A 23381-nucleotide genomic window follows, 5' to 3' on the forward strand; every position below is an offset into this window, starting at 1 on the left:
ATATATAAAATAACAATCCTGTGGAAATTTAGGCTCAATCGGACATCGGAGTCGGGAGAAAATAACGGGAAAACCCACTCCTGTTTTCGCGCATTTCGCCGTGTCATGACATGTGTTTATAACAAATCCGTAATTCTCGTTAACGAGAATTTATATTGTTTTACCGTTTCCTCAAAAAGTAAAGCATTTCATGGACTAATATTTCAAGAGAAGTCTTTCACCATTACCTTCTGTAAACCCTGTAAATTATTTGTAAATCTGTGAACTTTTTGTTTTTTTCTGTACCGAAAGGGTCCAATGGCTTTACAGCAAAGTACATGTAGTCGTACTTGCATGACACTGGTATTTGCTTGGTATCTGTATCTAAAGTCTTACTTTAGGTTCCATGGTTGTTTGTCATGATTTATTTGTTTATTATTGTAATTTACTATAAATATCTGCAATTCCACCAGTAGCCTACTAGGAGTAGTTTGGAATACTGGTCAGCTATAGGTCAACATAGTTTATGCTTTGTTCCTCAGCTGAATCACATAATAGACATTTGGAATGTGAACTACAATAGGGTCTATCAGTCACAGTTGAATGAGTTCTATTATAGCAAGGATGTGTAACTCAGGCAAGTTTATTCTGATGGGGTTAGTTTTGATAGTGAAGAAGGGTTTTTATCAGTGGGGTAGTTTTGGGCAGTCAAGGCAGATCACCACATGAGACACCATTGAGGCAGGATGTCCTTTTCCCCCACTTTGTCGGCTGTTGAAATTTGTGATTGCAATGGATGCCGAGAAAGAAGGCTCTCAAAAGGGGCCAGAAGGCCCTATAGCCTGAGAGTGTGCTTTACCTGTGTGGAAATATAAATTGTTTGCTGTGTGCAGCGCCATTTTTATGGTGAAACTTTAATTCAGGCAGAGCGGAGGGTGACAGCTACAGTATGGAAAAAAGCTGTAAGTAGAAACAGTTCTTTTAATATTTGTTGTTTGTTTTGTTTACACATACACCGAAATGTGTTTGATCTGTATGCTCAGTACTTTCCCCGAGTCCTGTGGAAAAATATCACAAATATTACTTGGGTATGATACGAACCCACGACCCTTGCAATTCTACAGCAGTGTCTCACCAACTAGACTAGCGAGATTGCCCGGTAGCTAGAGGCAGTTCGAATCCTATGTTTTGGCAGCGGGTACCGCAACGATATAATATGTGTGAGTGTTCAAAGTTGAGTATAGGGAAACCGGTTTGTGTTTTGTTCATGACAATTTAGCAACGTATTTTGAATCGAAATTCATGACAACTGAGTATTTTAATTTTGAAGACAAGTCTTTTAGTATTGTTTGATGCTTGATGAATAGCTACATAGTAAACTTATTGTATTGTTTGAAGAGAAGTTCTTGCCAATTTGATAATGTAGTTTTGGAGAGAGATGTTGTGATGAATTGGAGTCGAGTATCGGAAGTTTTTGGGCTGTTTTTATTTATGATAGTATGGCCAATTAGTGAACGCTTCAGACGAGCCTTTCTCTGGCGTCTGTGCGGCACCTAAGCGTCGGAATGCACACAAATCTAGGCAACAATGCTGTTTGTATTCAACCAGTGTTGGGGGTTTTCCCTGAAACTTCGATGACCAATATTTAACCAATTTTTCACAAGTTTTCTATTTTTATATGTTTGGACACATCAAGTGTGAGGGTACTGGTCATTGGCAATATACAAAAGCGTTTCCGCACGCCTTTTATCAAAACAGTCAATATTTCACAATAGTTTGTTATATTTCGTCGATGAAAAATATGACTCGCCATAGGGACGCAAAGCTGTATGATTATCTCTTTATAGTAGGCTATAACCCAGTCGGTTGGTTTATTTCTCTCTTTGCTTATTCATAGAAAACAAATATTCAATTAAATGATAATGGTTAAATGACCCTGATTGCAATTTATCGTGTACAATGATTACAGCTATTATTACAAATATTATTATAATCATGTACAATTTATTTGGACATGATATATCTACTGTATAGTTGAGTTCCAATTTGTGGGTCCTGAGGAAAATTCACAAAGAAATTGAGATTACTAGCCTGAAAATTCCATTAGAGCATGCACTACGTGTGTAGGTTTACCCTTGTGCTCCATGTTATTTCCTTACATTTTTTCAAGGACCAAAATATATCAAGCCTGTATTATATAACTTCCTTTATTATCAAAAGTGACAACTAAAAAAAGTTAAAGTATTATACACTACATATTGTAGATAAACCCAAATTTAACCATGTTTTTTAACTCCGACAGTGGAATTCTGCAATTAGGCTGATCATGTTTTTCTTCTTCCTTTTTTTTTTTTGTGGTGGGGAGGGGGGCATGTTTATTTGTGTTGATCAGGATACTATACATTTACAATCTCTTTCAAGCCATATTGTTATTATTATGAGCAGTTTTTATCGCAAAAAATGACAATTCCAAGACAGTAAGGTTCCTTTAAACAACTGTGCTCTTCTGGCGTTATAATTATAATTAAAATATACAAGCTCGATCAGGTCATATCCTAAAGTGTGCTATATCAATTAAGAAACGGTAACAATCTTCCTGAAATTAAGTGCTAAACTTGACAGACCGATGCAAGAATAGTCCGATACCCGACTTTGTTAGTATTTTGAAGGCTATCTTTAAAGGCACTGTACACGTTTGGTAATTGTTAAAGACCAGTGTTCTCACTTGGTGTATCCCATCATAAGCATAAAATAACAAGCCTGTGGAAATTTGGGGTCAATCGGTCATCGAAGGTGGACGAATTTGTGTACTTTCAGATAGGAATAAAAGTCTGTTAATATTATTTTAGTGAGAAATTACCTCTTTCTCAAAAACTACATTATTTCAGTGGGAGTTGTTTCCCACAATGTTTTAAACTATCTCTCCAGTGCTCGTTACCAAGTCAGTTTAAAAGTTAATATTTGCTTTGAGTAATTACCAAACGAGTACCTTCCCTTTAATATGTACTGTGATTTATGTGTTTTTTTCTTGGACGTATTTTTTGTTCGTGTGCAAACCCATTTTCAGTAGTTACTTTATGTATACATTTTATTGTTTTAAAAAATTATAATGTATGCAGCGATTTAGCTAATGGGCTACAAAAAACATTGTTTCAATAAACCAACACCAATATATATAAAAACAGTAATAGTAAACAATAACAAAATATCCCGTGTCAAAAAAAACGAGACCAAAAACTATTCTATCTTTCTTCACAAGTGTATACACTTTTGAACCCCTGAGTATAAAAATATCAAAAAACTGTCTCATTGTCCCACAACGCATATAATAATACTATTATAACATTTTTTTGTTACATAGGAATATCACTTGATTAAACATAAATCAGGAATATACTTAAAATTATTATTTCATGCCTTATAAGTGCCCCATTTGTATTTGAACAATTAAAAAATAAGTCACTAAAAAGTAAAGTAAAATCCCTATTCGGTTTTTGAATTCGTTCAATTGTTTCAATCATTTAAATGTAGATTAGACATTACAAAATAAGAAAGTTTCATTTAAAGATGGGCTGGCTTCTTTTATATCTCGCCGAAAACCCGGAGTGGTTAAGAAGAATAACTCGAAGAGTAACTCGTAATTTAAATACACATTGCTGAGTAACGTTATTATATCTGACAATAAAAGCTGATATATATATTTTTTCATAAACGCCTTACTTCGAATTGAAATGATAGGGCCTACTATCTAAACCTGCCGTCTGATTACTTTTTTATTTATTTTTTATTTTTTATTTTTTTATAATGCTATTACAAAGTGACTACTAAACGTAAACCCAGCTGCCGTCGATTTCACCAATCTCTTCCCAACTTAGGATTAATCTGACGGGTTCAGTTCCGTATCCAAATACGTAGGACGAATTGAACCCATCCTAAGTTAGGACAATTTACTCGTCCTAACTCGAGTTAGGATTAATCCTAGCGTTTCGTAAAATCGGCTGCTGCATATTCTAACTTTGCTTATATAATCGAATATTATAGTCGAACTGTTGTCGACTGGACACAAAAGTACGTACGTTACGTAATTTCATAGTAAACGCATTGTTTTTTAGTCTAAAAAGTCCTGGGTCGGTATTGATCCAGATCCGGGTCACATTGGCCTGACCCTTTTAGGGGTCAGTTTGACCCGGAATCTGTGTCAATGTTACTTTGAAATGGGTAAAAATAACTAGAATCTTGGTAATAGTTACTTCGAAATGGGTCAAACTGCGAGTAATCTGGTTCAAAGTCCCACCGTGTACTGTTAGGTCAGTCTGACCCAGAAATGGTACGTCTCTGGCTCCCGGATTCAGGGTCAACTCCGACCCGGTATTTATTCAAATGCATGGCTTCATTATGAACTGATGGCAGACTTAACTGTTGTCAAAGTTTCTCTTTGTACCTTTCCTCTGTTTAAGGGTTTGCATCCACATTGTTGTTTGAACTGATGGGGCTGTTGTTGGGCCGAATCACTATCTGTCATACCACTCCGGGTCCTGGTAACGTGCATCAAACCCTGGAGGGTCAGGCTGCCCCTGTTGTAACTCTGCAGGATTTGGGTTTATCCTCCTGATAGGGCAAAAGGCAGTGAACACTATTGGTAATTACTCAAAATAATTACTAGCATAAAACCTTAATTGGTAATGAGTAATGGGGAGCTGTTAATAGTATAAAACATTAATAATAATAATGAGCAAAATTACATTGTACAATAAGAACGACAAAAACAAACAATGACAAACACCAATACGAGACAATCAACAATATAACACCACAGAAAAGGCAAAAAAAAAATGTAAAAAGTCAAAGATAATGTCTTTTAAAAAGAAATGTTTTGAGATGGGTTTTAAAAATATCAAAGTTGGTGGTAATCCTCAAATGAATGGGTAAATTATTCCAAAGGGTGGGAGCATACATAAAAAAAGCCCGATCCCCATAAGATTTGCGAATAATTATGAGAAACATAAATTTAAATTAGTTCTGACAGATAGCGAGGGGCCGCTTTACCGTCATGAATAAGTTTAAAAAAAAACGATTATTTATACTCAACACGAACTTTCACTGGAAGCCAGTGTAAATCAAAAAGAATTGGTGTCATATCTGAACGGCGATCAACAAACCGTTTCCAAATTGCAAGACGGGCTGCAGCATTTTGCATATGTTGTAATTTCTGAAATTGATAATTGTATAAACCAAAGTATAAGCTATTGCAATAATCTAACCGGGAAGTGACAAAGGCATGTCAGTTTTTCAGTACTAGATTGGTCTAAAAATTTCCTTAATTTACCAATCCGCCAGAGGGAGTGAGATGCAACCCTACACACATTAGATAGAAACGGCTCCCTCTGAAGTTACACAGTTTTCGAGAGAGAAGTAATTTTTCACGAATTTGATTTCGAGACCTTAAACTAGATTTTGAGGTCTCGGAATCAAGCATCTGAAAGCACACAACTTCGTGCGACAAGGGTGTTTTTTCTTCAATTATTATCTCGCAACTTCGACGACAAATTGAGTTCAACTTTTCACAGGTTTGTTATTTTGTGTATATGATGAGATACACCAAGTGAGAATACTGGTACAGTGCCTTTAGGTAGAGGAGGTCGAGAAACTTTATAATAGGGTACCTAACTTTTACAATCACTCTTCATCAATGATGAGGCACATAAAAATTACCACCTTGAAAAAACATGAAATCGTTACTGGAACATACTTCAAATAAACTGCTCACAAAAATTAAGGAAACTTTTTTCAATCCAGTATATTTATTATTATTTAACTTGTGACTTTGTCTCATTCTCATAAACGTGGTCAAGTCCAGCAACATGTAATCATTGCAATTGCGGTATCATTTTAACGAGGAACAGTTCAGCTTTGCATTGACATATACTATATACAAAGAGAGGAGAGTATTAATTAATAACAAATATACTGGATTGAAAAAAACTTCCTTACTTTTTGTGAGCAGTTAACATAATGACTAAAAGTGGCCATTTACTCATTACTGTCATAACGTTGATCGTAGGCCAGATAAGCGGGGTTATCTTCTGGATGGCCAACATGCCCTCGTCGATTTCGGTTTGTCCTCCTGAGGAAAGATTGAGTAATTAATATGTTAAAATTTTCTGTCAGTCAGCTTTGGTCGACCATAAATGTTTTCTGGTACCTTACACTAATGGGAAAAGGTAAAACGCTTGGTGGCAGCAGACTTACTACACATATTTCCATTTTTTACGTCTGACTAGACGCAAATTTTCTCATCCTTTTTTTCTCTCTCAGATGGACTAAGTTATTAAAGCCATTATACACTTTCGGTAAACAGTATTGTCCAAGTCCCACACTTCGTGTATCACAACTTATATATAAAACAAACCTGTGACAATTTAGACTCAATCGGTCATCGGAGTCGGGAGAAAATAGCGGGAAAACCCCCTCTTGTTTCCGCGCGTTTCGCCGTGTCATGACATGTGTTTAAAGTAAATCCGTAATTCTCGCTAACGAGAATTTATATTGTTTTACTGTTTTCTCAAAAAGGAAAGCATTTCATTGACTAATATTTCAAGAGAAGTCTTTCACCATTACCTTCTGTAAACCCTGTAAATTATTTGTAAATCTGTGAACTTTTATTTTTTTGTTCTGTACCGAAAGGGTCCAATGGCTTTGAGCAACTTCTTCTTGTTCACTTCAAGAATGCAAAGAAATCGGGTACTTTGTCACTTTATACAATACACCTAATAATAGTTGAAAAGGAAAAGCAATACTAGAGTGTGCATAAATGAAAAGGGAAACACAAGAGAACCAGTGAAACAAAATTGTGTACTAAAAGGTAGGCAATATCCTTTACAAAACCAAGCTCGTTATCATTTTCACCGCAGTAAAACAGGCAAAACTGAAATCCCCTTTTCAATACAACCATGAAGCTGCAACTCTTCATTTTCATTTTGACCACAGTAAAAATTCTACAAACTTAAAAGACACTGGATACTTCTGGTAATTACTCAATAATTGTTTGCATAAAAACCTACTTGGTGACAAGCAATGGAGAGATGTTGATAGTATAAATCTTTACTTCCTCTGAAGTTAAGTAGTTTTCGAGAAAGAAGTAATTTACCACTAGAATTTGAATTTGATTTCGAGTCCTTTAGAATAAGATTTCGAGGTCCCGAAACCGAGCACCTGAAAGCACACAACTTTGTGTAACAAGGGTGTTTTTTCCATTGTTATCTCGGAACTTCGATGACCAATTGAGTTCAAATTTCACAAATTAGTTATTTTGTGCATATGTTGAGATACACCAAGTGAGAAGACTGGTCTTTGACAATTGTCTTTAAACCTCTTCTCAATACTAACCATTTTATTGCAATGCCGATGGAGACGGCACCTATCAGCGTTATCGCCACCGCTCCTACTGTCACGCAGATGATGACAATGTATCCTGCAGGGAGCAAGACAAAACGCGTTGTTATACTTCTAACAAATTGTGAAGTTTTAGTGGTCGAGAACCAATCACGTGATCTAACACAATGCATGTTACATGGCTCGAGGTCAGGTAACATGAAAATTGATATACACCGGTACATCACATTGGTCGTCCCCACCGTCGGTCGATTTGCAGCAGTGTGTACGAAACACGTGCGGGTTCGAGGGAATGGTTAAGTTATATTTTTGTCTTATTTGAACTGTTCCTCCGCACTCTAAAAACTTCCGGGTCAGAATTGACCCGGGTCCTCATGAGGCTGACTCAATTAAGGGTCAGTTTGACCCGAAATCTGTTTTACTTTTACCCATTAATGGGTCAAAATGACTGTAATATTTCAATATTTTAACCACTTTCGAGCCAGCCCGACCCGGTAATCACCAGGGGTCGATTTCACAAAGAGTTGGGACTTGTCCTTTTAGGACAAGTTCTTGGAGATATTAAAAACCTTTGGCAGACCTAAGTTAGGACGAGTGAAACCCACCCCTGGGGCTGATTTCACACATCACAGAGATAAGACTAGTATTATCTGAAGTTAGGACCAGCGGTCGTATAGCTTAAGACGTTCGCATACCTCTTATAGTATTGCCTAGGACTAGTCCTAAGTTAGGAAGAGTTTTGTGAAATGGACTTGGGACCCAACGTGGGACCCGGTTCGATATGGGGCAGTGTTTGCCACTTGCCTTCGTTGTTGGTAACACACTTGATGTCACTACCCGACCACGATCCACCCTCTGCACTGCACACTCTCCGTCTGGAATAATCTTTCGACCCCTGGATGACATAGCCATTATCACAAGCAAACAGCACCTCATCCCCTGGTTTGAAGAATGATTCTGTCTGAGGTATCTTCAGCTGGCTTGATACGGGTGGAGGAAAACATCCTGGTTGTGCTGTTGAGTAAATAACGTCCAAGGAATAATTAGATCACCTCTCAGTGGTGCCACATTTCAGGGGGTCCATTTTCATAAAGCTGCTTAAGCACAAACAGGAGCTCATCATTACAAAACGAAAATTGCTTACAAGAATAGGGTTGCCAGTCAAACTGCAATGTTCATGTACATTTTATGACTTGTATCCTCATCAAATCTGCAGAGCAAGTCGTTGTTCAGAAAATTTTCATATTTTCATTTTCACTGTTCATGTAATTCTGCTGCTGGCAGCGAATTGAATAGAATTTTAATAAACCATTGAATAATAAATAAATAAATTAGTAAATTTTCTGTGTAAGAAGCTCTATATGCAACTGGGCACAGTTCTTCAAACTAAAGCACCCCTCCTATAGGAAAAGAAAATGATGAAAAGATGGTTATTAAAAAATGTTGTTTCAGTATATTTCTAGCGAATGGCATTATAGTTGATAGTTGTATATGGATGTAGTAATTATAGTGTCAGCTTACCAGTATCGCAAAGTTGCCCTCCATAGCCAGGTTCACAATGGCAAGTGAAGTCGTGTGGCGTGAGAGAAGTACAGGTACCATTCACACATGGAGAGCTTTCGCAGGTAGCTGGAAAAAAATACATCAAAAAAGCTGTACGGTATAAACAGACCTGATTTTGTTACCTTACGTCTGGTTTCCGAAAATTTGTGTGACCTTGGGAAAATCCAAATAGCTGTGATTAAAATTGCCTGAAATGCCTATTAAATCATGTACATTTTGGCCAGCTCTGGTTCCCGATAAAATAATTTTACTTGTTCTTAACTATAGTCTCCCACAGGTAACCCTTTCTTACCTAACGGGATGCATTCCGCTTGGTTTTCATTCCACTTGAAGTCGTTTTGGCAGAACCACATAGTAGACCCCCGGAACTCATATCCGTCCGGACAGCCGAGGGTGACCCACTCACCCAGGGAAAAAACACGCTTGGGCGGATCCACGGTGACATTGTCCATAACATCATGGGTAAGTTCACATCCATCCACTGTCCAATACACATCAGGTGATAGGAAGAAACTATAAATAAATAGTAAACTTGCGGGTACAACCATAATGTGTAAATCTCTTTTGAGCCGGTTTGGTGTCGACGTTTCGAACAGTTTACTTTGATTGTCTTCAGGAGAATTCACTTTAACTTCATTTTTGTGTTTTAAGTTACAGAGACTGTAACTTTAAAGCCAAAACTATTTCCAACCAAAGTTGGCATCGGGGGACTGGCATTAAAAATAAACTATTCATCATGTATTACACCAATCCGTAACGTACTTACGTGTAGCAAGCAGGAAATCAGTGTCGCCTTAACGACGTCATAATGATGACGTATCCGTCGCAATAACCGTATCCGTTCGCATGCGAAACCTCCCTATTATTACTGTATGCATATCACTGATAAATACATTCATGTACCTAAAAATAGTGAAATACTACAACGGTTCTTCTTACATTATGGGTGGAAACGAATCTGCAAATACTGCAAATATCCATTGTGTACAATAAATTAGCTTACCAAGCTGGCAGAGGTTTCCTTTGAAACCAGTAGCACAATGACAATACATGGGGTGAACGCATGTACCGCCATTCATACAGGGAGAGCTGTCACAAAACTCTGGAAATTGACAAACAGTTAAGAAATTAATACTGGTCATTTCGTTATAGCTTCCCATATCACGCATATTTTCACAAAGGTGAAATGATCCATTTTGTTTCCAGGGCTCAATTTCATAGAGCTGCTCAGCACACACACAAAATTGCTTAGCATGAAATGTCTTCCTTGATTAAAAAAGAAAAAAGATTACCAACCGAATGTCCACATGATTTCCAGGATAAGCAAACAACAGCTTAATACCAGTCAACAAGCAATAATTATGCAACTGTTTTTTTTCAAGGGAGAAATTTCATGCTAAGCAAATTTGTGTGCTTAGCAGCTCTATGAATTTGGCCAAGTTGACTTAAATTCTGTGCACTTGTACACTGGCTGTAAGCAGTGATCTGGTAGTTTATTTGGATGAATTGATTGAGGTGATGTTGCCATAAGACGAGTCAAACGATGGAGTTTCATGTATTACACGCCGTCGATTTCACAAAACTCTTCCTAACGTAGGATTAATCTTAGGTCTTAGGACGAGTCCCAACCCTGCACTGTAGCATGCAGACCTTAAGATTAATCCTAAGTTAGGAAGAGTTACTCGTCCTAACTCGAGATAAGACGAGTCCTAACTCTTTGTAAAAAAGACGGACACTTATAAACCGTCATAATGTCATATACATTGTTCGATTGCGGCTCCCGTCTACCTCCATGGTTGTGTCAAGTAAAGTTGTGTCAAATCTTCAAAGAGGTTTTTTTTTTGAGGTCATCTAAACAATTTACAAACTTTGTTTGATTTAGTCTAATGAGTCCGTATGTAATGGTTTTGGCCATTTAAAAGACAGTGACTGTGTTCTCCACAAAATGCATTACACACTAATATCCTAAAGGCCCGGTCACACAGGCCCCGATAACGAGAACGAAAACGATAACGATAAAAATGCATAACGCCTAATAAGTGACCGATCCTGTCCGAGTGTAATATATTTTGATGGTGTCACACAATGTTAAGTAATGGTATTTTATCGGGTCAGTATAGACGATGAATGCCCAGCTTACCAATTTGACAAACTTCACCTTCGTAGCCGGGAGCACATTGGCAGCTAAAGCCAGCCGTCAATGAAGTACATGTTCCCCCATTCATGCATGAAGTGCTGTCACAAAAAACTGGAAGAGGACAATGTAAAAAATACAGGCTTATCAGTTTGAGAGAAGTAAAATCGTGCTTACATCAGCCCCAGTTTTAGCCCCGGGAGTAAGTAACAGCCCAAATCAGCCAGGCTCCTAGTGGGTGATGCCCATGCCTACATCAACCCCAGTTTCAGCCCGAGGAGAAAAAGGGGCAACGTGCCCCTTGGTGGCAGTTGATTTGGGTTGACAGCCCAAATCAGCCAGGCTCCTAGTGGGTGATGCCCATGCCTACATCAACCCCAGTTTCAGCCCCAGGAGAAAAGGGGGCAACGTGCCCCTTGGTGGCAGTTGATTTGGGTTGACAGCCCAAATCAGCCAGGCTCCTAGTGGATGATGCCTGTTCCTACATCAGCCCCAGTTCCCTAAGTGGCAGTTGGTTTGGGTCGACAGCCAAAAGTGCAGCCCTCGCCGTCCAGCCTTTTGTTGTTAAACGATATGTTGTTTTGTTTGCTTTAAATATTAAAAAACGAATAAGTCAGTACCATACCCACCTTCGAATAGGTGAATCCCTCTAACTTTTTTGAATATGGTTGATGGGGAACCGTAAATCATTTCTCTTTCACCGTTCTTATACGCTCGGAAGAGCCTATTAACTCCCGAATCAGACCAATAGAGGTTATCGTTGTAGAAGACTAAATCGAACGGTGCATATCGACCATCATGTGAATGTTGGTCTATCACAACTTCCCGTAGGCCAGGGCTGTCGGGGAGTTCCTTTCGCTCAATTTTTTGCAATTCGGTGTCACACCAGTACAGTTGGTTTTCTATAATAAATACATTAAAAAGCCTAAATGCTAGTTCGTGAAATTTCAAATGGTTTTCACCGACGTTGGTTGTAATGTTCCTGCAAAAGGTATGATGTGCAGAATTACAGATTGGATGTTTATTATATAGTTTCCACTTACAAATTCAATGTTAGTGTTTTTATCCATTGTCAAAGGAATGTTAAGCTAACCTGGCGCCAGCAAACCAGTAAACTTGCCTTTTATTTTGTATGTGCCCCCCATACTTCTGCCCGTACTTTTTAATTGTCCGACGTTTCCCAATATCTACCTAGAGTAATATTTACAGAAGGGTTTTGTAACCGTGTTAACCGTAACAAATCGGGTCGTCGTTATGGCCTAAAAGGAAGAGGACACTATTGGTAATTACTCAAAACAGTTGTTAGCATGAAAACTTACTTGGTAATAAGCAATGGAGAGCTGTTGATAGTATAAAACATTGTGATAAACGGCTCTCTCTGATGTAACGTCGTTTTCGAGAAAAAAAATAATTCTCCACTAAAACATTTGAATTTGATTTCGAGACCATAGAATGAGAATTTGAGATGCCGATATCAAGCATCTGAAAGCACACAATTTCGTGTGACAGGGATCGTGTTTTTTATTCCATTATTATCTCGCAACTTCGACAACCAATATTGAGTTCAAATTTTCACAGGTTTGTTATTGTATGCATATGTTGGGATACACCAAGTGAGAAGACTGGTCTTTGAAAATTACCAAAGGTGTCCAGTGTCTTTAAGATTAAGTGGATCAACATAATACATTCACCACAACCTGGTGATGTTTACCTTGATAATCTATAGCCAGACCGCTTGGAGACATCATGTGTTCTTGGACAATGGTTTCTCTGTTTGTTCCATCAAGATACGCTCTCTCTATGATCCCATTATTATCCGAATCTGCCCAATAGATAAGGCTAAAAGAAGAACAATAATTAGACAAAGAATAAGAAGAAAAGGAAGAACAACAAACTAGAATGTTTGTGTTTCTGAACAACAAACTACAATGTTTTGTTCCTGAACGGAACGTTGTAAAGCAGCGCCATGATCGCCGCTTGCGTCGGATACCGGCGCTGTATAAAAGTGTGGGTTGTATGAGTGTTTTCACCCATTGGTTACCACCTATATGGCAGAGTATCCGCAGCACAACATTGCATAAAACTAGCTAAAATTAGGTCTACATGTTCTACGTGTGTCAAATGTCAAGAAACGGACTGGCTTGCAGTGCATGTGTGTTTTCACACACGCCTTTTTTTTTGTTTTGTGAGCTGTTGAAAAGTTCTAACGAGCATACATGATCAACTTGTCACTACATGGCGAATTAATAGTATTTTGAAATTTTCACTGGAGAGCTAATTAAGAGTATTCGATTGCTGATCGAAACAACTTCTAAACAGCGTGCTTATGGTTTGTGGGTTTTGAACCTGTTGTACTGTATGAGATTGGGTCGTAAAGTGCCCTTTTTAGACCTTTTGAATAACGTTGTAATTAAAAAAATAATAATAATAAATAAATAAAACATTTCAGTTATAAGACACTTCTGGTTTCTGTTAAATGTAGGGATCACGTGATTATTGCACATCATATTTGTTTTAAGATAAGAAAATATATATAACACCTTGTAAATTCAATACAAATAATGACCGTATCCTAACACATGAATAAAATAACAAGCCTGTGGAAATTTGGACTCAATTGGTTATTGAAGTTGCAAGAAATAATGACAACAGAAAAACTACCCAAAATAGTATGCTTTCACATAGGAATAAAAGGCTTCGTCCAAAGATCCATATCTCCACTCACCCAGACTCTCGATGGACAATAATTCCACTTGGGCAGGAGATGTCTTCGACGATAACTTCTTTTGTACCTGAGCCATCCATGGGGATCCGTGCAATGTGACCCACTTCGTCTGTCCAATACACCATCCTTGCAACAATATCAAGCGCCAATCCGACTGGTTCTGGAAACAAAAACAAACACATACACAAAACAACATCACCCAACCTCGTTCCCAGGTGTGATCGATCTCTCCGCGCCATTTGTTCCCCCAGCATGCCTTGCTCAAGTGACGAGAGGTACGCGCTGCCCATGGTAGCGAGGCTGAACATCACAAAAACATACACAACAACAACGCCCCAGCGAGCAATTATATATACACAGAGGACAATATGTCAAGGCACTGGACACGTTTGGTCATTGTCAAAGACCAGTATTCGCTCCAACTTGGTCTATTTCATCCCAACATATGCATAAAATAAAAATAACCTGTGGAAATTTGGTCTCAGTTGGCCATCGAAGTTGCAAGAAAATTATGAAAGAAACTACACTCGCTCTTGTACACAAATTTGGGTGCTTTCAGATGCCTTAGAAAGGCTGCAGGTTCTGAGGTCTTTCTCATATTCAAATATTTTAGCATACACTAACCAGGTTTAATCAAGAGTTGGTCAACCATTCACTGCAAACAAGTGTAAATCACAATCAACTTAATAATAGTCCAAGTGCAGCCTTGAATGCTTCATATAAATGATGTAGGATGAATGAAACAAATCTAAATGAGAAAAACGAGATCATGTGTGCACGAAAACTGAACTTAACAGTTTCAAAAGAACCCTTTTTCGTGTGGGTTGGGTAAATGGTTCATTTTGAATGCATGTGAGTGAAGTTAAATGATTTGTGTTTTTTTTTCAATTTATTTACCCTGGAAAAAGTATTTAAAAAAAAATAAAAAAACCGATGCTTTTGCAGTTTTTTTTGTTGCATGTCTTTAGTGAATTATCTTACATCCGCGGTAATTCATTACTGAATACTTGTGACCTTTCAAAATATGTAAAATAAGAATCCGAACAAAAACAAAAGCTTTTCGGGCAAGCGTATCTGGAAAAAACACACCAAAAAACGTCACAAAACTGCAATCACTGGATGGGAGCTATTATTTTAAGAACAAGAACAGTCTTGAACAAATAATCCCCGTTTCGAAGCAGGTCATGGATTTGAAAAAACACACCAAAAAACGTCACAAAACTGCAATCATTGGATGGGAGCTATTATTTTAAGAACAAAAACAATCTTGAACAAATAATGCCCGTTTCGAAGCAGGTCATGGATTTACCTTCACACAATAGTGAAAGGATTGAGATGACTGATAAAGGTGTTCCAGGGATATATGCTTGTTTCTATCGAATGGCAGAAACGCATTTATGTCCCAACTAAATTTGAAATCAAGAGCTCAGAGATGTGTTAATCTTCAAGAAGGCCAGGTAGACGGAAGAGCTGGACTTCACTCAGTGGATTTTATCTTGACGTGTACAACAAAACCAAACGGCTCTTTTCAGAGCCAACAATAACCAAAATGAACCAACGAAACTCAACGGCCTCTTTCAGGGCCACTTGAAAGACAATAAAGAAGAGAAAGACATTGTTACATGCTCTCCTTAAATTAATCATAATTTATGTGCGGCACCATAATGTAGCCCGAGCCCTAAATGTAGCCTGAGCCCTAAATGTAGCCTGGAACCAACGGACGACATTAAGGTACATGTTTGGGGCTACATTTAGGTCAGGCTACATTTAGGGCTCGGGCTACATTATGGTGCCGCACAATCATATCATCCAAATTAGTTGCATGGACAGAAATGTTTTTATGTCATCCAATTGAAATAAGCATAGCTCTGGAAAGCCTTTATCAATCATCCCCATTCTTTCACTATTGTTAAGGTCAATCTATGACCTAATTAGAAATGGACATTGTTTGTCCAAGGCTTTTTTTTTGTTCTTAAAACAATAGCCTCCGTCCAATGATTGCGGGTTTTATGACTCACCCGATATAACAGTTTGGATTGGTCCAATGGCCACTCATGAACCCCATTTGATGTGTTCACCCAAAACCTAAGGCGCATCTTGTTTGGGATTTTTTTTTTCGTCCTGTGTGGAAGAGGGTAAGCCCCAACTGTTCCCATCTTTTACCCCAGCCCATAAAAAAACAAATAGCATACAAACGAACAAAGAAAGAAACAAACAAGAAAGCACAAACAAAAACAACAATAATAGCAATAACTACAGCAATAGGAGGGGATTTACACACCAAACCGCCATGTCGTTATTAGGTAGTTCAAGTTGGAAATACCCAAATTGTAATAAAAAGTGTATTTTTGGACGACGTGCGTTCGGTACTTTCTGGAGCATTGTACGGTTCGACACACCCACGCACGGCAAGGGTTGTTGTGGGATTTGTAAAGGGGTATGTGTCAGATTTAGGCCATGAACTTGCCCTTACACTATTGGTAAATACTTAAAATAACTATTAGCATAAAACCTCAATTGGTAACGAGTAATGGAGAGAGGTTGATAGTATACAACATTTTGAGAAACAGCTCACTCTGAAGTGGAGTAGTTTTCGAGAAAGAAGTAATTTTCCACGAATTTGATTTCGAGGCCTCAAGTTTAGAATTTGAGATCTCGAAATCAAGCATAACAAAGCACATAACTTCGTGTTACAAGGGTGTTTTTACTTTCATTATTATCTCCCAACTTTGATGACCGAGTGAACTCAAATTTTCACAGGTTTGTTATTTTATACATATGTTGAGACACAGCAAAAGAGAAGACTGGTGTTTGACAATTACCAATAGTATCCACTGTCTTTAATAGATATACATTAAACTTAAAGGCATCGGACACTATTGGTAATTACTCAAAATAATTATTAGCATAAAACCTTACTTGGTAACGAGTAATGGGGAGAGGTTGGTAGTATATATCATTGTGAGAAACGGCTCCCTCTAAAGTGACGTAGTTTTGAAGAAAGAAGTCATTTTCCATGAATTTGATTTCGAGACCTCAGATTTGTAATTTGAGGTCTCGAAATCAACATCTTAACGCACACAACTTCGTGTGACAGGGGTGTTTTTTCTTGCATTGTTATCTCGCAACTTCGACTACCAATTGAGCTCAAATTTTCACAGGCTTATTATTTTATGCATATAGAGATACACCAAGTGAGAAGACTAGTTTTTGACATCCAGTGTCGTTTACACCAATGAAGTGAGTTGTGAATTGTGAAATGTGAATTGAAGTGACTTGTTGTAAATGTCTAAACTATCGCTTTAAGGCATCTAATTTATATTTCAGCTCTCCTTAAGGGTTTTGGGTACTTTTTTTTAGGACATACAACACAATATCCATAGAGTTCATACTGAACTTACACAACCTGAAGAAAATGTTAGTAGAAACTACTTTGTCCAGTTCGGCTTATGCTGCTGGTCATTTTGTTGTATATAAATACCCATAAATACAAATAAAATAAAAAATAAACTTTCTAACAAAATAAATCAAGATTAAGTACGACCAACCATTCAGTTCATTAACAAGGGGCGTTTGACCACTGCCATCTATACGTGCTTTGGAGATTTTCGGAGATGGGGCCCCAGTATCAGTCCAGTAAACCATCTGCTCAATCGGGTCAAAATCCACGGCCGTCGGGCAGACGACATCGATGAAGGGTAGTGGAGTTAAATCAGCCAGACCTAGAGAGATGCTTCCTTTTGAAATGGTTCCATTGTCACTGTCCGCAACCAGCAAAAAGGCATCTGATAATGTTCGGTAAAAAACACACATGATTGGCCAATGTACAACCCAAACATCTCGCTCTTAAAGGAACACGTTGCCTAGGATCGGACGAGTTGGTCTATAAAAAAGCATTTGTATCCGTTTGTTATAAAATGATCATGGTTGGAAGATGTTTTAAAAGTAGAAAACAATGATCCACACAAATTTGCCTCGAAATAGCGTGATTTTCCTGTTACTTTGCGAACTAACACGGTCGGCCATTTATGGGAGTCAAAAATGGCGGACCGTGTTATCCGACGATGTAAAAGGAAAACCGTGTAATTTTGAGGCATGTTTGTGTGGTTCATTGTATTCTACTTTTACAACATCTTTCTAACCATATGCATTTGATAACAAACGGTTACAAACGCCTTTTCAAAGACCAACTCGACCGATCCAAGGCAACGTGTTCCTTTGAAGACACTGGACACCTTTTGTAATTGTCAAAGAGCAGTCTTCTCACTTAGTGTATCTCAATATATGCATACAATAACAAACCTGTGCAAATTTGAACTCAACTGGTCGTCGAAGTTGCGCGATAATAATGACAGAAAAACACCCCTGTCACACAAAGTTGTGTGCTTTCAGATGCTTGATTTCGAGACCAAAATTCTAATTCTGAGGTCTCGAAATAAAATTCAAGTATTTTAGTGGAAAATGACTTCTTTCTCTAAAACTACGTTACTTCAGAGAAAGACGTTTCTCACAATGTTTTATACTATCAACAGCTCTCCATTGCTTGTTACCAAGTATGCTGTTATATGCTAAAAAATATTTTGAGTAATTATTAATAGTGTCCAAGGCCTTTAAAATTGATGGCAATAGTAAACCATTTGGTTAGAATTTATCCTCTACAGCATCTTTGTAAACAATAAGTTATAAAAATAACCAAATTTTACTTCAAAGTAATGTGGTTATGTGCCCCAGTTGTTATGCACCTATATTTAACTTCGAGAAGCGTTACCGCTGTACGCTTCTCAGAATATGTTTTTCTGAAGGGACTATTCTTCTTGCGTGGACATGATCGCTCCGAATTTTCTACAATATCTAAACAAAAGTATGCGACCAATATGCAAATATTTGAAATGACATTTGTCAGTATTAATTTAATTGTGTAAATCTAAACTTATTTGAAATGAATTTGTTAAATGTTAGCTTCACTGTATACTACATTACTCTACATTTCACATTTTGTAATCTACATCACAAAAGATTAAACAATCAAATGGTTCCAAAGACAATGAGGTTTAGTCTTTGCCTTTGAAACAACAAAGATATTGAATAATCTTAGTGAAACATTCTTTTACATCGCATATTTTATACAATAATTTATTGACACATTAATTACCTGCATCAACCAGTCTGATACCAGGGTAGAGCAAGCACACGATGACACAGAACAGCATTCCTTTGTTGTGTTTCATGATGAAGCTTTACCTGAGTCTAAAAAAATCGTGTTCTGTAAAAAAAATTAGCATTAAGGTTTCTTACTTGATATTTGGAAACACACAAGCTGCATCCCCTTAGATATCTTGCTCCTTGTTTAGAGTGGCAATAATGAATGCTTATAATCATTTTGCAAATAGAAACTGCCGTCGATTTCACAAAGAGTTAGGACTCGTCTTATCTCGAGTTAGGACGAGTAACTCTTCCTAACTTTAGGAATAATCTTAAGGTCTGCATGCTACAGTGCAGGGTTGGGACTCGTCCTAAGTCCTTTGATTAGTCTTAAGTTAGGAAGAGTTTTGTGAAATCGACGGCAGACTATTTTGTTCTTCTAGCCTCGGTTTGGTTACAATGGGGAAATTCAAGATGGTTGCACCATGATAAAGGTCTATAGTGTTATCCCTTGGCTGCCACTTTCTGTGTTGGTACCGTAAACGTAGGTGTGATACTGCATTTAAAAGAACGTTACATTGGTCAGAAACAAAACGTGAAGATCACAGATTTACATCGGTCTAATGATGATGATAATAGTAGAAAACATCCGGTCGTGGGTTCGAATCCCACCCGAGTAACATGCCTGTGATATTTTTTTCACAGGACTCGATAAAGTACTGAGTATACAGTGCTAACACACATCGGTGTATGGGTAAAAACCAAAACTAATATAGAAAACATCCCTTGAAATATTTCTGTCTGAAATGGCGCATTTGGAGTTTATCGCTCAGTGAGCGTTTTATTCATGGTTTTGTTTGCATCAAAGTCATGCAAAATGTGTAATCGGTTCTTCACTATTTTCTCGTGACCCGGATGGCCGATCGATCCCAGACTTCTACAGGTTTGCCAGTTTATGTATAGGGTGGCTTGCATAAAGTGCTTTTACTGCCGGCAAATGTTTAGATACTACAATTTTCTAACAGCTGCAGTCCATCCAGGAAACATAAACAATATAACCATGATAACGAGTCTCTTACCTCACGTTAAACATGTTAAATGTTTTTTTCCTAGAACGGTCCAAGCCAAATTTCTGAAAAACGTGGGGTCAAACAAGCCCGCGCGACAAAGGAATCGTGACGTCAGTGGCGGCTATTTGGTGTGGAAATGCCAAAGCTGGAGAACTGTGTTCAAAACCAATGGGGGATAATCGTCACTGGCGTCCAGGGTCATTAGCCGTTTTTGACTCTCGGCTGAAAAAGCCGCGCGGCCGGGTGCAATTTTGACTCGAGTTATTTATTACAAAATGCAAATCTTTTGAGTAAAATGGTTATTAACCGGTATCTACGATGTCTATTTGGTCATAAAAAGGTAATAGTTGACATATTGAGATCATCCTTTATTGGCTCTTTAATCAACCCCAAACTGTCAATTAATATTTGACCGAGGCACTGTAAACCATGTACATGTGTAAAGAGGGGCCTCTGATGTCAACTCGGCTCAATGAAATTCAAGTCTACTAGCCATATCACAGTTTACTACATTGTTTTTTTTCTCAGTGCAAATTTTGATAATGTTGAACCATGTTAGCATGTAAATTTCGTTCGTAGGATGTTCAAGACCGTGAAATGACGAAGCAGTTCAGGGCCTTGTCGCACGAGGCAGATGTTCGAGGTAACTCAGAGACAAACAAAACTGCAATGAAATAATTGTTTTCTTGTGTATAATTCAGTCGCCAGTCGACAAGAATGTTCATCTGAAGCACCTTTCACACGAGAGAAAGTTAGCCTGGGTTCCTTGCTAAATTGTAGCATGATTGCTAAATGTTAATCAATATACCTCACGTGGAAAGACATTTTGTGTTCTACTGTCCAGGTTCTCTTTTAAAATCGTGTCAAACATTGCTACATAATACAACCAGGCTTAAATTAATCAAGGGACATCAGTACAATTGCTGTCCTGCGAATATCACTTAAAGGAACACGTTGCCTTGGATCGGACGAGTTGGTCTATAAAAAGCGTTTGAAACCGTTTGTTATGAAACGTATATGGTTAGAAAGATGTTTTAAAAGTAGAATATAATGATCCACACAAGTATCTCTCAAAATTGCACGGTTTTCTTTTTACGTCGCGAACTATCACGGTCGGCCATTTATGGGGTCAAAATTTTGACCCCCATAAATGGCCGACCGTGTTATTGGACGAGGTAAAAAGAAAACCACGCAATTTCGAGACATATTTGTATAGATCATTGTATTCTACTTTTACATCATCTTTCTAACCATATGCATTTTATAATAAACGGTAAAAAACGCTTTTCAAAGACCAACTCGACCGATCCAAGGCAACGTGTTCCTTTAAGTGTGTTATAAAGGGTCTGTATACCTTTTTGAAAAAATAATGGCAATAAAAACTTACGTGGTAAGAAGTACAACAGGTTTTGATAATTTTAATGCACTTTGAGAGGCATTTCGCTCAAAAGTATACAGCGATTAGGGAAAAATATACTATCTTTAATACCATACAATTGAATATAGAGAGCGTTACCGCAGTAACATTTTTTCAGACTGTGGATTCCATTGGGGGATAACTTTTCCTGTGTGAACATATTATTCGCTACGCAATAAAAAAACAAAAAACAAAAACGTTACCACCATATTAAACTTTCACATAGATTCATTGTGTGCATCTACACATTGGGTTGAAACAATCGTTCCAAAAGTCATACGTATATTAGAGTTTTGACCAGACAATTTAAAGGCATAAAGGCAGTAGACACTATTGGTAATTACTCAAGATAATTATTGGCATAAAACCTTACTTGGTAACGAGTAATGGGGAGAGGTTGATGGTATAAAACATTGTGAGAGTCAGCTCCCTCTGAAGTTACCTAGTTTAGGAGAAAGAAGTAATTTTCAACAAATTTGATTTCGAAACCTCAAGTTTAGAACTTGAACGAAATCAAGTATCTGAAAGCACGCAACTTCGTGTGACAAGGGTTTTTTTCTTTCATAGTTATCTCGCAACTCCGACGACCGATCGAGCTCAAATTTTCACAGGTTTGTTATTTTATGCATATGTTGAGATACACCAAGTGAGAAGACTGGTCTTTGACAATGACCAATAGTGTACACTGTCTTTAAACAGCCAATTTGTAAGTTTCAAACGCACATCTTTTTGTTTTTCAGAATAATTATGACAAGAAAAAAAATGTGATCATTACCGAGTTTTTCTCCGTTGATTTCCAAGTCTATCAAGCTTCACACCCGTAACTAAACTCTCACTGACTTTTCGCACTTCCTTATGTAAATAATGAGCAGTTCAGGTAGGCTTGTATGTGGTTGTTGTCAAGGCTTATGAGATCACTCGGTCGACAATTTCGCAATCGCAGCTGCAAATGGGGGACTTTCCTTTTAACATCATCCATTGTGCGGTTAAAACATGACTTAACGTTTTAAACTGTGTGGCAAATGTTGTCAGCAAATGATATGCTTGAGCAGTTTTGGGCCAGCACGGCACAGAATTGGTGTCGAAATTAATACACGAACCTAAGTTGAAACCCCCTATTTTTCCACCAACTCATGGTCAAAGCCTGACCCAGGCCCCACAAGACTTGGAATTCGAGTTAATTCTGACCCGGGTTTTTTGAGATTGTATGTTGGTAGGCCTACAATATGATAAGCTGCTTTGAAACTTAAAGGGGCACGTTGCCTTGGGTTGGTCGAGTTGATCTATAAAAAGCGTTTGAAACCGTTTGTTATAACATGCATATGGTTGGATAGGTGTTTTAAAAGAAGAACATAATGATCCACACCTGTGGTTTGTAAACCATGCCTCGAAATTGCACGGTTTTCTTTTCACGTCGCGAACTAACACGGTCGGTAATTTTATGGAGTCAACGTGTACTTTTATTCTGAAAAAGAAAAGCATTTGATCTACAATATACTGTGCCGAGTCCGTCGCTGTTTGGTACAGTTTCATGTTAATGCAATGTGGTCATCATGATGATTAAAGTTTGTTGATTTATTGATTTTTTTGGTTTAGGACACTGGACACTATAATTGTCAAGGACTCACTTGCTGTATGTACCTCAACATTGTGCATAAAATAACAAACCTGTGAAAATTTGAACTCAATCGGTCATCGAAGTTGCGAGATAATAATGACAGAAAAGAAACCCTTGTCACACGGAGTTGTGTGCTTTCAGATGCTTGATTTCGAGACCTCAACATTCTAAATCTGAGGTCTCGAAATCAAATTTGTAGAAAATTACTTCTTTCTCGAAAACTACTCCACTTCAGATGGAGCCCTTTCTCACAATGTTTTATACTACCAACCTCCCCCCATTACTCGTTACCAAGTAAGGTTTTACGCTAATAATTTGTTTGAGTAATTACCAATAGTGTC

The 23381-nt window shown here is 37.8% G+C and overlaps 2 protein-coding genes across 5 annotated transcripts in view; one reads left to right on the forward strand and one right to left on the reverse strand.

Moving 5' to 3' along the window:
• Positions 1–323: 323 nt before the first annotated feature.
• The window catches only part of LOC139945327 (low-density lipoprotein receptor-related protein 2-like), a 45269-nt gene continuing 22211 nt past the window's right edge, over positions 324–23381 (forward strand). The window contains exon 1 of the mRNA XM_071942682.1: positions 324–941. The gene's annotated coding sequence lies outside the window, so the exon portion shown is untranslated. The remainder of the gene's footprint in view (positions 942–23381) is intronic.
• Positions 926–22321, reverse strand: LOC139945301 (low-density lipoprotein receptor-related protein 2-like). Of its 4 annotated transcripts, none has more exons than XM_071942659.1 (14): positions 22198–22321; positions 18946–19040; positions 17342–17578; positions 13794–13953; positions 12780–12907; positions 11698–11970; positions 11075–11182; positions 9938–10036; positions 9227–9415; positions 8893–9000; positions 8176–8385; positions 7366–7450; positions 6014–6103; positions 926–4587 (listed from the first exon to the last, which is right to left on the reverse strand). In XM_071942659.1, the coding sequence occupies exons 2-14, from the start codon at positions 19019–19021 to the stop codon at positions 4491–4493; spliced, it is 1860 nt and encodes a 619-aa protein (XP_071798760.1). In that variant the 5' UTR covers positions 19022–19040; positions 22198–22321; the 3' UTR covers positions 926–4490. The 4 variants fall into 4 exon arrangements, with proteins under 4 accessions (XP_071798760.1, XP_071798775.1, XP_071798753.1 ...); XM_071942674.1 differs by having other exon boundaries at positions 6021–6103; positions 18946–19056; positions 22198–22268; XM_071942652.1 differs by having other exon boundaries at positions 18946–19056; positions 22198–22268.

The sequence above is a fragment of the Asterias amurensis genome, chromosome 1 (assembly GCF_032118995.1).
Source record: "Asterias amurensis chromosome 1, ASM3211899v1".
NCBI lineage: Eukaryota > Metazoa > Echinodermata > Asteroidea > Forcipulatida > Asteriidae > Asterias > Asterias amurensis.